We start from the raw sequence: 15,651 nt of genomic DNA, 5'->3' as shown, positions 1-15,651 counted from the left end.
CAGCTCTCCATGCCAATACATGCATGAAGGGCCTTTGCACCATCTGCACATCCGCTTCGGCCGGTCCCTGCAATGGAGAAGAAGAGGAAGCTGCCGGCACGCGCTGCTGCCCGAGCTGAGCAGGCGGCTAAGAGGAGAACCATGACTCCTCCTCAGAGATCAGTCACCCCAGCCGCGCCAGCTGCTGCGCCCGAGCCAGAGACAGCTCCGGTCGAAGATGTCCCTCCGCCGCTTCCCAAATCCATCACTACGGGCAAGCCGCTGCCTACCGTCGACTCACCCCAGCCAGACGACCTCTCTAATAGCGACTTCCAAACCGTATCAGAAAGGTGCGTGTATTCCCCACTCCTGTACTTGTCGCGCTTCGCAAGCTGACAGGTTGGTGTAGTGGTGTTCTCGCTGAGTCTCTGTCGCGTTCGCGCCATATCTGGACGGTCGAGGGTATCTTCGAAAAGTACTGGTCAAAACCGGCCAAGAAGAAGGGGGTCGTGATCGAGGAACCAAACAATCCGCCTAAGGAGAGCATGACAAAGCTGGGACAGGTCACCATCACCGTCGAGCCTCACGTCTTCGAGGCGACCATGTTCGCCGTCAAAGATCCGAAACCACCAGTCCCGAATCCCCCGACCGCCGAACGACCCATCGTACAGTACGGACCACCCAATGGTGCCATGCCGCCTCCGCCAACGCCTACACAGAAAACCGCGACCGCGACGAGCGTGTCGACGCCGGCCCCCGATCCGTCGCAATCGCAGGCCCAGGTGTTTGCCCCGGTCGATACGAAACCTCCAACTCCAATGCAAGCACAAACCCATACCCATACACAGACGCCCACTCTGCCGGTTGCGCAGCCCGCCTCTGGTCAGCTTATACCTGACGCATCGCGGCCGACACCACCCGCTCCTGCCATGGCTCCAAGGCCTGTGGCGTCACCAAGGGGTATGGAGTCGGTCCTCTCGCCCACCATAGCGCCACCACTGGTGCCCCAAAGCTCCCCGGCACCTCAGCCGCAGCCCCCGCGACCAACTCCCCCGCCTAGCTATTCACTCCCAACAGCGCCGACTTCAAGCGCGCCAGCAGTGCCTCCTAGGCCCACGAACACCGTCCAACCCTATCCGACGCCGAATGGTGCGCCTGCTACCCCTGCGGCTGCGGCGGCGAAACCGGCTGCTCCGGGCACAGATCCCATAATCCTTATGCTGGCAGATAAGGCCGGATCGGATCCTCAGCTCCGCGATCTCATGAAGCGCGTTGCGCAGGGAGACGCAGCTAAGCATGAACTAGAGCGCTTCCAGGCCATCATTGACGCCATCACGGCCGAGAGCAAGCGTAACGGTAGCACTGCAGGGCCGTCTGCGGACAGGCTTCTGGTCGACGGGAGGACGGTGCGATATTTCGCTGATGAAGTGCGCGCAATTCTAGACATTGTCCTCTCCTCAAACCCCAAACAAACCTCGGCCGACCTACGACCGCCGGTGGGCAGTGATCCCCTTGTCGTGATGCTCGTCAAGGCAGCGCTTGACGAACCGCGGACCCGGGACATTGTGCGTCGCATTGCCGAGGACAAGCCGCAGTTCGCCGACGCCACGGATCTCAGGGTCATACTAGACCGCCTTCGTGCCAAACTCGTCAAGGACAAGGATCGGCAGCATACGCAATCCCCAGCTCCGGCATCAACCGCGCCTCCCAGGCCCCATGGTGTTGCAAACGGTCACACGGCACGGTCCGCCAGTACCACACCACCAGCCCCCGCACCCCAGACAGCGCTCCGCTCCAAGGGTCCACCGCCGCTACCACCAAAACTGGACATATCCGGGATTGTGTTCGAGTTTGCCGGCGGCACGGGCGATCGATACCTGTTCCCCAAATTCAGCCTCCTCGAATACGTTCCCGTTCCCACTGGACAGCAGGTGATAGCCTCTTTCCTGCTGGTCCGCAAAGGGAGCAAAGCCGAGTATCCCGTGGCCGATCCAGAGTTGGATTACTACCAGCCTCTGACGATCCGTCTCTTCACCCACGCCGGCCGCCACCTCGAACATCTCGCCCGAGTCGTCGCCCCGCAAGACGAGGTGAGGCGGTACATGGACGACGTCATGACCAGGATGACTAGGGCTGAGTATATCCTGCTTGCGATGAGGTTACCCAGGCGGGCTTGGACCGAGGATGAGAACGAGGAGAACGAGAGGGACGGTGGTGCGAGGGACGGCAAGCAGACAAACGGCGGAGGGTTATTGTTGAAGGATAAGGACGACAAGGAAAAAGAGATTGGGTTGGAGGTTGTGCAGAAAGCCAACACGCGACCACCACAGCAGCCGGGGGTGTTGTGGACTGCGAAAGCGACCAAGCCAGAGGTCAAGGATTTGCCGGGGAGGACAAAGGGGTTGGAGAAGGTCATGGATGTTGATGAGCAGTACCAGAGTTTCGTCGCTTCGGTTAGCCGGAAAGAGGTGTAAGTTACGGGGTCATTGTATTCGTTTGATTTCCGAATGTTTTGACGCTTGATTATGGGGGGTGGACTATAAAGGAGCGGGTGAAAAGAGGTGTTGGACGGTTTATGTACGAGGGTTTCTGGTCCCATGGTCTCGGAAGCACCAACCCCACGTTTCTTTTTGTCGTTTCCATATCCAACGGACGGTTCCCAGCTGAGCGGCTGGTCAGGAAAGGGGTATATCACGGGCGGAGTTATGCGCGCAGTCGTCTTGGCTCGGTTTACAGCTTTATCATTATTTATTCTATGTTCGCCCGATCCTGTCTCTTCCGCTTGAGTATCGACGTGGCAGCCGGTCTACTCTTCAGAGTCTGAAGGCAGCTGATTGAATCAGGAGCAGTCGGAGAGCGCGCAGAGAAGCAAATGCCAGAATCATCACCTCTATCCACTTCCTAAATGTTCCTACATGGCTATCACCGTCTTTCCGCGACTCTAGAAGTCTGCCTCGCTCGCGGGGATACAGTCCACTCCCACGTCCCCCTGAATATTGTCGCACACAATCTGCGGCTCCCCCTTCGGACTGGTGATGTTGATGTTCTCCAAGTGGATCCCGCTGCACGTCGCACCGGGACTGCACGTCAGGTCCGCCACCACCCTGCCCTCTTTGCCGCTGCTGCTCCCGCGGACGTTGAGGAACTTGACGTCGGTGATGTTGACCCGGCTCGGGTACGCCGCGCAAGTCGATGCGTTGATGTTGAAGTAACCTACCAATATTGTCAGCTGTGAGTTTCCTCTTTCGGAAATGTCTTGAGGTGGTTCCGGGAGCAAATGCGCTATCTCGGTTGCAGGATGGCTCCTGAGACAACCATGAAGGGGTAAAAACAGTCCACCAACAAAGAAAACTGTTGCCTACACTGGTCCAGCACGATGGGGTTGTCGGTGTTCTCGACCCGGATGTCCTTGTACGTGATGTTGCGCATGTAGCCGTACCCGACATTGGGCCCGGCCCACGCCTTGAGCCGCGCCCCGTTCTCGCCGTTGACGAGCGTGATGTTCTCGAGCAACGCGTTCGAGATGAAGTCCATCACTCCGGGGTACTGCCCGATGCTGCCCATGCTCACGCCGTGTGTGCCGTTGCACCAGAGGTTGCGCACCAGGATGTTGGTCGTGTTGGGCTTCGGGGAGAAGCAGTCGTCGCCCACGTTGACGCGCGTGTTGAGGACGGTCAGGCCGTCGACGTTGAGCGAATCGAAGCCGTCGGTGTTCTTGGGGAGGGACTTTGGTTGGGAAGAGGGGTCATGTCAGTGGGCGAGCTCTGCTGAGGGCAGGGAAGGCCCGGAAGGGGGTTAACAAGGAGGGCTTACTGATGCGTTTGTGGAAACGGCCGAGATGTAGACGTTGTCGAAAACCACGTTGTTGGTCCGGACAAAGAAGTTGGTCCAGCATGGCGAGTCCTTGAGGTGCAGCCCGTTCACCTCGACGTTGGTGGCATTGTCGGTAAGGAAGAGGATAGGCCGGTAGTATTTGTTGTTGGGGTCGAGAATCTCAGCGCCCGAGAAGCCATCCCACCAAGCTTGGCCGTTGCCATTGATGACCCCGGAGCCGTAGATCTTGATGTCCCTGTGATTTTATCAGCATGATGAGATGGGACGAGTGGGGAGGGAACTGGCTCACTTTCCACCCCAGACCCAGAATGTGATACTCTTCTGGAATGGGTAGTAAAAGTTGTTGTCTTGCCAGTATTCAATGTCGTTGGTGAACTGGTGGAATTGTCAGTGTCCTTTTGATTGCCTTGTTGATGCCGTCTCTCTCTAGGCCTTACCTTCAGCTCGCCATCAATCTTCACGTACACATCCTTCAAGAAGGTCAAGTCCAGCTTCTTGCCAATGACATATTTCTTCCCCGTTTCCAAGTACACAAGGCCGCCATGATTTGCCTTTTTGAGGGCCCACAAGAAGTCGTCGCTGATGTCGTCACGGTCGTGCTTGGATGCGCGTATGGTGACCTTCTTCCGGTCTTGTTCCACAGCGTTACCCCAGTTGTCCTTCTGCTTGTGATGGCTGTTGGACGTCAGCGCGCGGGGAAGGGATATCGAGGCGCCTTCCGGGACGAAGACACTCGAAGCATCACTCCCTAGGGCAATGGCAGTTGCCGAGGCCAAGGAGGCGGTAACGGAAAGGAGGAACGCAAGCGACTTCATTGTGGCGGTGCCAAGGTCTTGGGCAGAAGCTTGATTGCACCCATCATCTTGGCTTCGCGATGCAAGGTTGAGGGGTATTTAATCCCCCAACCCGCATCACCTCGGCTGCCTTAAGGTAGGTTTCTCTGCGGGGAAGGCTGATGAATGACGCGAGTAATTTCTCCGCCATATGAGCGCTTCGCTGACCGTTATTCCGTGGTTGTTTGGAGCAAGAAGCTCCAACGAGCACTGGAACCTGGAGAAGCGAACCCCAGATCCACCAAGCTTTTGGGGGCAAAGCTTGGGGAAGCTTGTCTGGGTAACATCTGCCGGGAGACTTGTCTGGTGAAGATGCCCCTCTCGGTTGCCGTTTTCGTGCTCCACGATGGAGCATGGTTCGTGGCCGGGGAAATGTGACTGCCGATTTATCCGCGAATGGCAACCCGTGATCATCGATCAATCGACCATCGGCACGCTCCGAATTTTTGCCCTTTTCCCTTCCCGAGCACTCACTTGACCATTCCACGGCCGCCTTTTGTTCTGGCCCTGACATCTTCTGTTAGAAACTCAATCTCAACATCGACCGTGACTCAGCAGCTCAGCTTGCATCTGTACTTTGTACTTTCTATTCGCGAGCAGAACACCGAACCGTCAGCACGCCGCTCATATTAGTATCACTTAGTCCAGTTTCTCTAGCGCTTTCGCGCATTGGACTTCTATAATCAATCCAATCTGGCTTCATCATCTTCAAGCTGTCAGGTCTGATGGGGGGATCATCTGGAACCATAGCTAGAGTTCATCCTCCATAGGCACTAGGTAGTTGATCTGGATGTGCTTCCGTACCTAACCATACGCACCCCATCCTACTACCCCCCAGGCTGCCAGGCAAAGAAATGCCGTAGTTGAGACTACACCGGTGCGCTTGATGTCATGGTAGCCGAGTCGATGACTGGAAAAAGCTTGAGAATGCTGCTGCGCAGAAACAAGACCAAAGCACAGCATTCCTAAGGTAGCCTTCGTATGGGGCGAACCTGGAAGGGGAGATACCGCCCGAAGTCGCATTCCATCACTGAGTTGAACCCCAAGCCACAAACTGTCATGTCGTGCAGTGGAGGACGACGCCACTACAGGGGATGGTTGACGGCGACGGACCTCGGACTCAATCAACAAAGTACTCCGAACATGAAGAGTGCAGTCGCTCAGTAGGTATGCTATACGGTGCTCGAGAAGCACGCATCCATACTAAGCGTGATGTGTTATGTAAGCTCGAGCATTCTAGCTGCTCGGTTTTTGGGAGCTTGGGAAGAACCCCCCCATGTTGCGGTCTGGTGCAACTGCAATATGTGGTGAGTGAGAAATCTGGGGTGAAGCATGATTAAACAGGATACTCGCGACATTTTGGATGCTCGAGGCAATACAAAGCAACTTTACTGGCGTGCTTTGTTGCGCTCCGACAGCATTCCGACAGCATTGTATGCCCGGGCGAACCGAACTGCCCAATACAAAGTGCCTTTAAAACAACCAAGTAGTAACTTCTAGCCGGTTAAAAGTGGCATACGTGTCCGAGGTCCTTGGTTCCTTCCACAATGGTACGATTAACCGATGAGTGAATGGAGGTCTAACTTCTGTGATATTTGCGAACTAGGATTAACTTATAGGCTTAACGGAGTACTGGTCAAATCCAAGCGAGATAGTACTAGGCGAGCGATGTTAGGATGAGTGACTCGGAGCAGAAGTTATATAATAAGACGCCTTCCCAGTCAGTCGTAGGCGAGACATCTCTCCAAGGAGGTAGTGAGTGACGGTTGTTGTAAGTGGAGCGGAGAAAGGGAAACAGAGATAAAACAAAGGGAAAGACAGGAAGAGGGGAGAATGAAAACGGAGCTCATCCTGCAGGCGCTTTATACCAAGAGATGGTGTCGTTCAAACCTGCTTTAATGAGGCTGGTAACGGTAGACAAAGTTCGGCATTTTGACGACCCATTTCAACCTGCATGATCTAAGTCGGGCACCCCCCATTCGGACCACCCCCCATTCGGACCACTTCCCATTCGGACCACTTGGCAAATCTTGGCCCGCAAACACACCTATCTTCTTCAACACCATATATTGCAGTCTGTCTTAACCCACCACAATACAAGAAGCATCCGATTCTGCACTTTCTGACCCGCTCTCTTCAACTACAGAGTCCTCTATACGGCCCGCATCAATTTGAGCCTGGTGGATGTGTTCGATTGAAGCGAACTGAGTGTTGGGATCAGGGACCACCCTCTTCCTTCGCGACGGCCGGGCTGCCTCCAATTGGGCCTTCAGAGCTTCGTTTTCTTGTCGTAGCCGAGCCAATTCAAAGTCCTTCTCGTCAAAAGCCTTTTCAACCTTCTTGAACAAGAGCCGCCGGGTAGAGATATTATGTCGTCGGATGGCCAAGTTGTTTAGGTGGCCCCAAAGGTCTGTCTTCTTCCGTGGAGTCGTGAATTTGGGATACCGAACTCACAGCTGATACTTCGTATCGAACGACCACCTTGGTAGCATTTTGCAATCGCATCTTGCAAGTCCTGTTCAATATAAGGCATCTGAAACTGACGGTAATTTAGTTTTAAAATAGGCTCGTTTGGCTAAGGATTGACTAAGTTGTGGTAAGTTGAAGAGGTTGGGTTGAAAAAGCCGTGTGGGTTTGCCAAGTGGTCCGAATGGGGGGTGCCCGACTTATACGCCACCCGGCCGATACCTCCAGACCCTCGACAGCATAGCATCGTTGGAGCCAGGTTCTGTTTCTCTACGTTCTATGCAATTATAGTCCAGGAGCAGAAAGTCAACAAGTAACTCCTGCATCACGAATCGGTGCTTTCAATTGGCTGTTTCGGTGAACCTGAACTTAGAAGAACTGCATTGCCCCTCTCATCTCAGCAACAATGAATAAACTTACCGGTACAGAGCTGAGCTGTACGACCACAGGACTTTCCACATTAAACCCCCGCATCTCGCGAGGGGCTCGTTTTGAATTCCAGAGAATGGAAACCGATAACTTAAACTGAATAAAGCGAAAACTGCAGCTGATGCGCGGGGAAGCGATGTGCCGAGAGCGAAGAGCCTAGGGATGTGCTGCCTGAAGCATCGCGCTTCATCGTCATATGGCAACCTGGTGGGAATCACGAGCAGAATCAATGCTGACGTTGCGAAGCGCCTCTTGTTGAGTTGCAACTGGTATCTTGGCGCCCAGACCCAGGGGTTGACAGCTCGAGGGACTGATGGAGAGAATGGCTGTATCGACTGACATGTGATCATTGGGATGTAATACGCTGGAAGGAGATCGATGGAGTGGCCGAGAGTGTTGGAATTGGGAGCCGCGATAACGTTATGCCAGCCTTTTCTTCCAACAGTCCCGGACCTCCCTATTACGGTGGTGGCACCGTTGATGCCAAGCCTGATTCCCAACCTTTCCTGAAGCACCTCCGACGTCGACGAAACTCCGTCGGGATCTCGAGTTGCGAATACTTGGACGAGTTGAAGGTATTGAGGACCTTGCAATTTCTTAGTATTTCGGCATAGATGGAATACGGGCTATTGTGTGGTTGGACACTATGAGAGCTCAATAGCATCATTGACTGACTTGTAGGATGGATGAAGGATACAGGTACTGACGCATAACTCTCCTCGATAACAGATAAGATAGGGGCTAACGGGGCCCTGGCCCGGGTATCTTAGCGCCGGCAACTTTGACCGAAGTGGTAAGAACCAAAATTCGCCATTGGCCGGGCCGCTCATTTCCATTTAAACTCGCAGACTTCCCCACACCACCCCATCCAACCCGAATGCAGGCCAAGGCTAGTGCCGTCGAAGACCTGCCGTTGCGGACCTAGCGGCGGGACATAGCAGGGCCCATGAGTGTTTATCACACCTTCGTGCCGTTACTCGACATGGCAGCTGGTCAGACGGCGGTTGCAACAGCTGCCGCAACGGGATGCGCGCCCAGGCGCGATTGTCCTGCCGAATGGCGACACCTGTTCTCCTCGGTTCGTTTCCAGAAGGCGGGACAGACTTGATATTGCCTTGGCGGGCCGATCGGCAACTTGCTGCTTGCGCGCTGCCGAGGTGGGACGGGAAGGGGGAAGGTCCACGAGGTTGGGGGATATTAAATACCTAGATGAACGGCTCCTCTCCGTAGCTGGAAGCTTACCGTCCCGCTCTTCTTGTTCCGGATCGCCCTTTCCAATTCGATATCCCCAAAGTGTTTGTTCTTCAGAATGAAGACCATCACTTCTTCCCTCCTCACTCTGGCCTTCTCGGCCCTGGCCTCTGCCACCGACGGACCGGGAAAGGGGCATGACGGCCCCGGCGGGCACCATGGCGGCGAATGCAAGCGGCCCCTCGTCACCTCGGAGAAACTGCAGTCGCGCATCAAGACCGAGGACCTGCTCGCGGGCTCTCAAAAGCTGCAGGACTTCGCCAACGCCAACGGCGGCAACCGTGCCTTTGGCGGTGGCGGCCACAACGCCACCGTCGACTACCTCTACGAGAGCCTCACGGCCCTCAAGTACTACGACGTGGTGAAGCAGCCCTTCACCGAGATCTACTCGGAGGGAACCGCCACGTTCACAGTCGACGGCCAGGCCTTCGATGTGAATGTCATGACCTACACCCCCGGTGGCGAGGCTACCAAGCCCCTGGTTGCCGTCGCCAACCTGGGCTGCGATGTCGCCGATTACCCGGCCACAATCTCGGGCAACATCGCCCTCATCTCCCGCGGCAGCTGCACCTTTGCCCAAAAGTCGCTCAACGCTAAGGCTGCCGGCGCCGTAGGAGCGGTTGTTTACAACAACGTGGCTGGCGAGCTCTCGGGCACCCTCGGCGAACCCTTCCTGGAGTACGCCCCGGTCGTGGGCCTCAGCCAGGAAGATGGTACAGCGCTGCTGGAGAAGCTCGCGGCGGGCGAGGTGACGGCCACTCTCGATGTCGACGCAGTGGTGGAGGAGCGCGTCAGCTACAACGTCATCGCCGAGACCAAGGAGGGCGACCACAACAACGTCCTGGTTGTGGGCGGGCACTCGGACTCGGTGCCGGCGGGCCCAGGTATCAAGTGAGTCTCGCGTCACGGCAACAGCGGTCGTTACTGCGCAGACGTTTTGCTAACGATCCCCAGTGACGATGGCTCCGGCATCATCGGTATTCTCACCGTGGCCAAGGCATTGGCCAAGTTCCGCGTCAACAACGCCGTTCGCTTCGCGTTTTGGAGCGCCGAGGAGTTCGGACTGCTTGGTTCGTACTACTACATGAACTCGATCAACAGCTCCGAGACAGAACTGGCCAAGATTCGCGCCTACCTCAACTTTGACATGGTCCGCCTCCCCCCTTTCCTTCTTATCTACCTTAACGCCCAGCAAAAAGCAAACACTAACTGTAACTAACAGATCGCGAGCCCCAACTACATTTACGGCATTTATGATGGTGATGGCAACGCGTTCAACCTCACCGGCCCCGCCGGCTCCGACGTCCTCGAGCGCGACTTCGAAGCCTTCTTCCAGGGCAAGTCCACCCCTTCGATCCCGACCCCCTTCAGCGGCCGTTCGGATTACGCGGCTTTCATCGAGAACGGCATCCCGTCGGGCGGCCTGTTCACGGGCGCCGAGGAGCTCAAGACGGCCGAAGAAGCGGCGCTGTTCGGCGGCGAGGTCGGCGTGGCGTACGACGTGAACTATCACAAGAAGGGCGACACCATCGACAACCTGGCGTTGGACGCGTACTTGCTGAATACGCAGGCCATTGCCGACAGCGTGGCCAAGTATGCGCGCAGCTTTGAGAGCCTGCCGGCAGTCGAGGCCAAGACGCGGCGCTGGGATGCGGATCGCGCGAGGATGCTCAAGAGGAGCGGCGGTGTGCATGGCCATGCGCAGAAGCATGCCCATGCGGGGCCTTGCGGTGGTGGGCCGACTATCTGAGAATAGATAGCGGTTTCTGAGTAGCGAGCGGCCTTGAAGCTGGGTTCTGTGTCTTTGTTGGAAGTGGGGAGATGGCCGATGAATGTATGTATCAACGATACCGTGAGCGATGGATGACGGTCCGGGTACATACGACATAACGAGAATGAATAATGTGGCATCAGCCATTGGTGTATCGTCCATCATATGTCAGCACAGCTATCCACTTCAACTGCTGTCTTGAACCTTGCCCATTCGGGCTATCACTCAAGTATCTGTTGATCGACTGTTGAAGAAATGTGTAGTTCCAAATTTCTGAGAAGTGAAATCGAATCATTAACGTAAGCATCATACTCACCATATCTATATCCGACTTTGGCATGCCGCATTTCTATATGGTAACCTATGGTAGTTTTTCTTCAAGCTCCTTGAAACCAAGGAATCCATCAACTCTATCAATCCAATTCCAACTTCCAAGCCCAGATTTGTACTTGAGTTACCACAGCCAATTTGAAGTTGAGGTACACTTGGCCAAATCCTTCCTAACCCAAGCTACATCACCTCGCTTTCTCCTACCTAGCATAACTTCGATATTCTCAACATTCTCAACGCGCTCGGCATCTCTTTTGCAGGACCGACACACGCGCCCACGCTTGGGTAGGTGTACTCCTTGGAATTGCAACCTCCTTGGTGCTATAAAATCCTTGACTGGACCCTGCGATGCTCGGAGGCATCACGGCATGTCCCAGTAGGTGTGAAGCCAAGCCTCGCGATCATTGATACCATCGTCGCCAATGAATTGTACCACATAACTACGCCAACGACCGGCCTCGCCATGGCCCCAGATTCGGCCCGAACGCAAGCCATCGCCCAATGGCCCCCTGGATAGTGACGACCGCAAGCCGGTGAACTTGACGACCCGAATCAAGCCTCGCCCTCCAAACCGACCATCTTCAACGAGTCTCTCCACAGGCGGTCCTTTTCCTCGGAGTTGTATGTCTGCTTGACTCATCCCACTCCAAAGACCTGACCGTCGTTCTCGGCCCGCTCCGCTTCCGCGACGTCTTCCAGCTACTTCCCGCCTCTGTTCGCCCACTCCCTGCCCACGGCAGCCCACACGGTCGTCGCGGCGCCCTGCTCCGGAGACTTCAAGACCTGGAGGATGAAGGGGTTGCTCATAGTCCTTGCAGGAAATCAGGCGCAATGTGGCGGGAGATGTCAATGTTGATGGCGCCGGATGCAGGCTGGTGGCGTGCAGGCCCCGGGCGCCGTAGTCTCGGTCGATCTTGCTGGCCAGGTACACCGCCGCCAGCTTGGGCGTTGTTGTAGGCCGTCTTGGGGTTGTAACCGCCCTGTTCGAAGCTGTAGTTGTCGCTGGCCGGCAGTGTGCACGCGCGGTGCGCCGACGAGGACACCACGACCACGCGAGAATGGAAGTCCAAATCGACTGTTACGCTGGCTAGCAGAGCCGGTTTTAGCAGCTGGAAAAGCAGAAGAAGCCTAGGTAGTTGCTGGAGAAGTGCGCCTCGATCCCGTCCTCGGTGAGCATGTGCTTCTGGATGCTCATGACGCCCACGCTGTTGATGAGGATGTTGAGTGGCCCTTGGTGGTGGAGAGGATCTGCTGCGCACCGGCACGGATGCTCCTGAAGGAGTCCAGTCCATCTCGACGAGGGAGACGCGGCCGGGCTCGAGAATGCCGGCAAGGTTCTTCTGGGCCCTGGCCAGGTTGCGCGTCCGTGAGTAGCAGCGTGGCTCCCGTGGCCTTCAAGGCTCGGGCGGTCTCAACACCGATGCCCGATGTGGCGCCGGCGATGACAATCACCTTACCTGCCAGCTTGCCTTGCACGCCCTCATCTTGTATGATCTGGAGGGCCGTCGGTCGAGCATCTCCGGCGCCCTGGGGATTGCGAGGGCGTGGCAGCGTAGGGACTCGAGGATCCCATCTTGTGCTGACAGTGCTGTAATCACATACAGTTTAGGTGTGATAGGAAAAAGGTCAAGGTCTCAAGGTTGCGAAGGTAATAGTGAATTGAGCAGATGATTTTAATGAGCTTAAGCTGTGACTATTGATTAACATGCTTCACTTATACCCCTAGACGTGCCACCATCCGGGTAGTGGCCGGAGTGGCGGTCGCCATATTCGGCCAAGAAGTGAGCGGGTAGTGCGGCCGCACAAAATTGGCATTTAAGAGTCATCATGCATCCGCCCGTCCGCCCCCCGCTGCAGCCGCTTTTATACGGGCTTCCCCCGCCTTTCGGTCCTCAGGTTTGCAGACAGATCTATCCACACCCAATCATGGTACCATTGTGTTAGCCAACTGAGTTACTCCGAACCTACACATTATGCAGACCCCTAGTCGTGAATCGAGCTTGACCTGGCACTGCAAGCATGCCAGTCCAGCAGATCGCGTAAGAGAAAGTGCGACAAGGCACTGCCGAAGTGCTCCTCCTGCGCCAAGTAAGCAAAGAGCACTGGATTAGGCTGTAAATTCGGCAGAGCTAACACTTGACCTTCCGTTGCAGACGTACCCAGACATATGAATACTGGCGGCCAGAAACCAGCACGCCCCTAGAACGGGAATGGTACCCGTCCGCGGTAGGCGAGGAGCAGCAGGCGGAGGACTGGACTGTTGACTTCCCGACCATCCTCTTCCTCGACCCGAGCTTGCTGCGGCACGGCCAGGTAGATAGCGGCCACGGCGCCATGCCCGTTCCGCCGTCTATCCTACATCTGCTCGGTAGTGTGGACGAGGTCCGGTCCACGGCCGACCGCTTCTTCCAGCACATCCACCAGTGGATGCCCCTCATATCCAAAAAGAGGTCCTACGATCTTTATTTCCACAGGCAGCCAGCATTCCACTCCCACTCCGACGTGGCCCTGTTGCTCTTGGCCGTGAAGCTGATCACCACATTCCCGCCGGCCGGGCCGCGGGATTTCCGCACTCCCTTGTATTATACTACCAAGCATTTTCACCTCGAGGTCGAAAGTCTGCTTTCTCCATCGTCGTGCTGCAGGCCGGCGTTCTGATAGCGCTTTATGAACTAGACTTAGCACATGGCATCTTCCCAGCCGTCTATCTATCCATCGGGTCTGTGCACGTTATGCCCCATGCGTTGGGCATCAACTTGAACGCCAGTCGCACGGTGCCGACCCGGAAAGTGCTTACCTTGGTTGAGGTGGAGGAGCGGCGGAGGGTCTGGTGGGCCATCGTGGTTCTCGATTGGTACGTGTTGCTTGGCTCTCGATATGTTTCTATTGCGCATGTACTACTAACCATAAGGTACGCTAACGATAAACCCCTGTTCCCAGGTTTGTGAGTATCGGCTGTCCCGGACGACCCTTTGCTACAGCTGATCCTGCCCTGGATAATCTCTTGCCCGCAGATGACGCGGCATGGTACCAGGAGGTAAGTTGAACCTCATATGTTCCACCAGTCTCTAACCGCTGGAATCAATAGACTGTCCGTCCTGAGGACCTCTCAACCCTATCCTCTCAAATGACGGGCCATATGAGCAAATTCTCCCTGCTGGCCAAGCTAGCCGGCTTCTCGGACAGGTCCTGCACCACCTCGCCAGCGGCGCCGCAATTCACGACTCGGACGAGGTCTGGATGCAGCTCGACCGTACCCTACGATCCATGTTGGCTGCGGCGTTGGACATTGAGTGTCCGGACTATGACCAGATTGCATTTGCATACAGGTTGCCCCACCCCCCACCCCCTCTTACTCCGTTCCCGCTGATGTATCTACTGTTTAGTCCAAGTCTCAGTTGATAATAGCACGCTTGTCGCCCTGTACACCCCGTAGCTGGCAGCGCACCAACCATGCCCTGACCGTCCTGATGCATCCAGCGAGCGGTCTCGACGGGCGCGAGTCGTGCTGGAACAAATCACTGACCGCATCAGCGCCAACCTGGTGGAGCGACAGTGTCTCCTGGGCCGCGATCCGGAGGACATGGCCCCGTGGGGCCTGTATTTTGCTTTCCGCGTCTGCTGTGCGCTTGTACGGGCTCCGCAGCAGACGCCGCAGGCGGTGGCGGTGATTCAGACCTTGAGCCATGTATTTCGTGCCATCGATGTTCGGTGGAATGTGGCAGGTTTGTACCTGCAGCTGTTGGAGGCTCAGGAAGCAATTCACCTGGGGGGCTTAATACAGTTCGCTGCTAGGTAGGTAGGTTGATTAGTTTGTGATTTGTATCATGACTGGCACCTCACGATCAGACTTATGATGACCACGACGACATTTGTCAGCCGCCGCCTTCCTCCTAGGAGATGGAGTTTGTAACCTGGTCGACTTCGCTAAGCGCTGTTCCAAACGAAAAGGACGTTGTAGATGTCAGATTCTCTCCGGCCACAACTTGGTAGAAGCGCCAGCAAACGCTTAGGTTGTTACGTGTTGGTCACTGTCGACAAGTGAGGGTGACAAAGCTGACATGGAAGAATCGTTGGACCATTCGAGCTGGGCTCGCAATCAAGATTGACAAATACCACCGGCCGGGCCCCGGCAGAGCGGCCACGTGCAAGACATAGAAGGCCCCGCACAGTGGGATGGTGCTTATGTACAAAGAAAGTCAGGTGTCGCGTGATTGCCGGTAAACGTACAGAAAAGAGCTCGCACTCAAATCTTCCGATTGCATGGCAATGCGATTCCACAGTTCGGCCCAAGCCACCCAGAGCCGGGCGCCGCATTTAGTTGATGGAGATCCAGGGACAACAGAAGATGGTGATCATCAATGGTGGTGGTTCATCCAGTGGTGATGCTGGATGTGTGATGGCTCTGGTGGGCAGGGCTGTAACCCCTGCACCAGATAGGGGGCAACCCGGTCTGCCAAAGATGTGGGGCACCACCTACAACATTAGTACGCGACCGCCTCGGCCACCGACCCAACCCCTTTGCGGAAAGCCGGTCGCTAACAAGCGCGCCAAGCTGGACCCTGGGGACGAATGTTCGTCCCGCGCTATAGGAAGCCAAGTTGGGCTGAGCAATGCTGGGGCCATCGAAGCACCGCCAATGGCAGGCGGGCTGGCGAAGGCTGAGCACCTTGACATCCACTTCCGGCTCCCCTGTCTGTCCAACCAGCCCGCGCAGGAATCGTCTTGGCATCCAGATGAGGGCTAGCAGCATCATGT

At 56.0% G+C, this 15,651-nt stretch overlaps 6 protein-coding genes across 6 annotated transcripts; 3 read left to right on the top strand and 3 right to left on the bottom strand.

The window, feature by feature from the left end:
* Window positions 1-72: 72 nt before the first annotated feature.
* On the top strand, window positions 73-2,453 carry N657DRAFT_576647 (uncharacterized protein; the record flags this gene model as incomplete). The annotated part of the gene is made up of 2 exons (XM_062789194.1): window positions 73-329; window positions 389-2,453. The coding sequence occupies 2 exons, from the start codon at window positions 73-75 to the stop codon at window positions 2,451-2,453; spliced, it is 2,322 nt and encodes a 773-aa protein (XP_062645693.1).
* A 248-nt stretch (window positions 2,454-2,701) lies between these two features.
* N657DRAFT_647422 (glycoside hydrolase family 28 protein) lies at window positions 2,702-4,971 on the bottom strand. The gene is made up of 5 exons (XM_062793305.1): window positions 4,251-4,971; window positions 4,103-4,188; window positions 3,793-4,048; window positions 3,342-3,705; window positions 2,702-3,192 (listed from the first exon to the last, which is right to left on the bottom strand). The coding sequence occupies exons 1-5, from the start codon at window positions 4,626-4,628 to the stop codon at window positions 2,921-2,923; spliced, it is 1,356 nt and encodes a 451-aa protein (XP_062645692.1). The 5' UTR covers window positions 4,629-4,971; the 3' UTR covers window positions 2,702-2,920.
* Window positions 4,972-5,364: 393 nt separating this feature from the next.
* N657DRAFT_101269 (uncharacterized protein) lies at window positions 5,365-5,771 on the bottom strand. The gene has a single exon (XM_062785724.1). It carries the CDS (start codon window positions 5,667-5,669, stop codon window positions 5,451-5,453), a length of 219 nt encoding a protein of 72 aa, XP_062645691.1. The 5' UTR covers window positions 5,670-5,771; the 3' UTR covers window positions 5,365-5,450.
* A 3,047-nt stretch (window positions 5,772-8,818) lies between these two features.
* Window positions 8,819-10,826, top strand: N657DRAFT_600113 (Zn-dependent exopeptidase). The gene is made up of 3 exons (XM_062790068.1): window positions 8,819-9,683; window positions 9,747-9,942; window positions 10,015-10,826. Exons 1-3 carry the CDS (start codon window positions 8,851-8,853, stop codon window positions 10,540-10,542), a joined length of 1,557 nt encoding a protein of 518 aa, XP_062645690.1. The 5' UTR covers window positions 8,819-8,850; the 3' UTR covers window positions 10,543-10,826.
* A 619-nt stretch (window positions 10,827-11,445) lies between these two features.
* N657DRAFT_657438 (uncharacterized protein) lies at window positions 11,446-12,719 on the bottom strand (the record flags this gene model as incomplete). The annotated part of the gene is made up of 7 exons (XM_062794813.1): window positions 11,446-11,505; window positions 11,539-11,592; window positions 11,629-11,676; window positions 11,823-12,002; window positions 12,092-12,123; window positions 12,153-12,452; window positions 12,614-12,719. The coding sequence occupies 7 exons, from the start codon at window positions 12,717-12,719 to the stop codon at window positions 11,446-11,448; spliced, it is 780 nt and encodes a 259-aa protein (XP_062645689.1).
* Window position 12,720: 1 nt separating this feature from the next.
* Window positions 12,721-14,692, top strand: N657DRAFT_657437 (uncharacterized protein; the record flags this gene model as incomplete). Its single annotated transcript, XM_062794812.1, has 8 exons — window positions 12,721-12,789; window positions 12,893-12,981; window positions 13,047-13,510; window positions 13,555-13,747; window positions 13,834-13,920; window positions 14,064-14,188; window positions 14,280-14,284; window positions 14,330-14,692. 8 exons carry the CDS (start codon window positions 12,721-12,723, stop codon window positions 14,690-14,692), a joined length of 1,395 nt encoding a protein of 464 aa, XP_062645688.1.
* Between the last annotated feature and the right edge of the window lie 959 nt (window positions 14,693-15,651).

Source organism: Parathielavia appendiculata (genome assembly GCF_033297405.1).
Source record: "Parathielavia appendiculata strain CBS 731.68 unplaced genomic scaffold N657scaffold_10, whole genome shotgun sequence".
Lineage (NCBI taxonomy): Eukaryota > Fungi > Ascomycota > Sordariomycetes > Sordariales > Chaetomiaceae > Parathielavia > Parathielavia appendiculata.
Note: the sequence above shows the minus strand (reverse complement) of the source record. Positions and strands in the feature narration are given on the sequence as shown.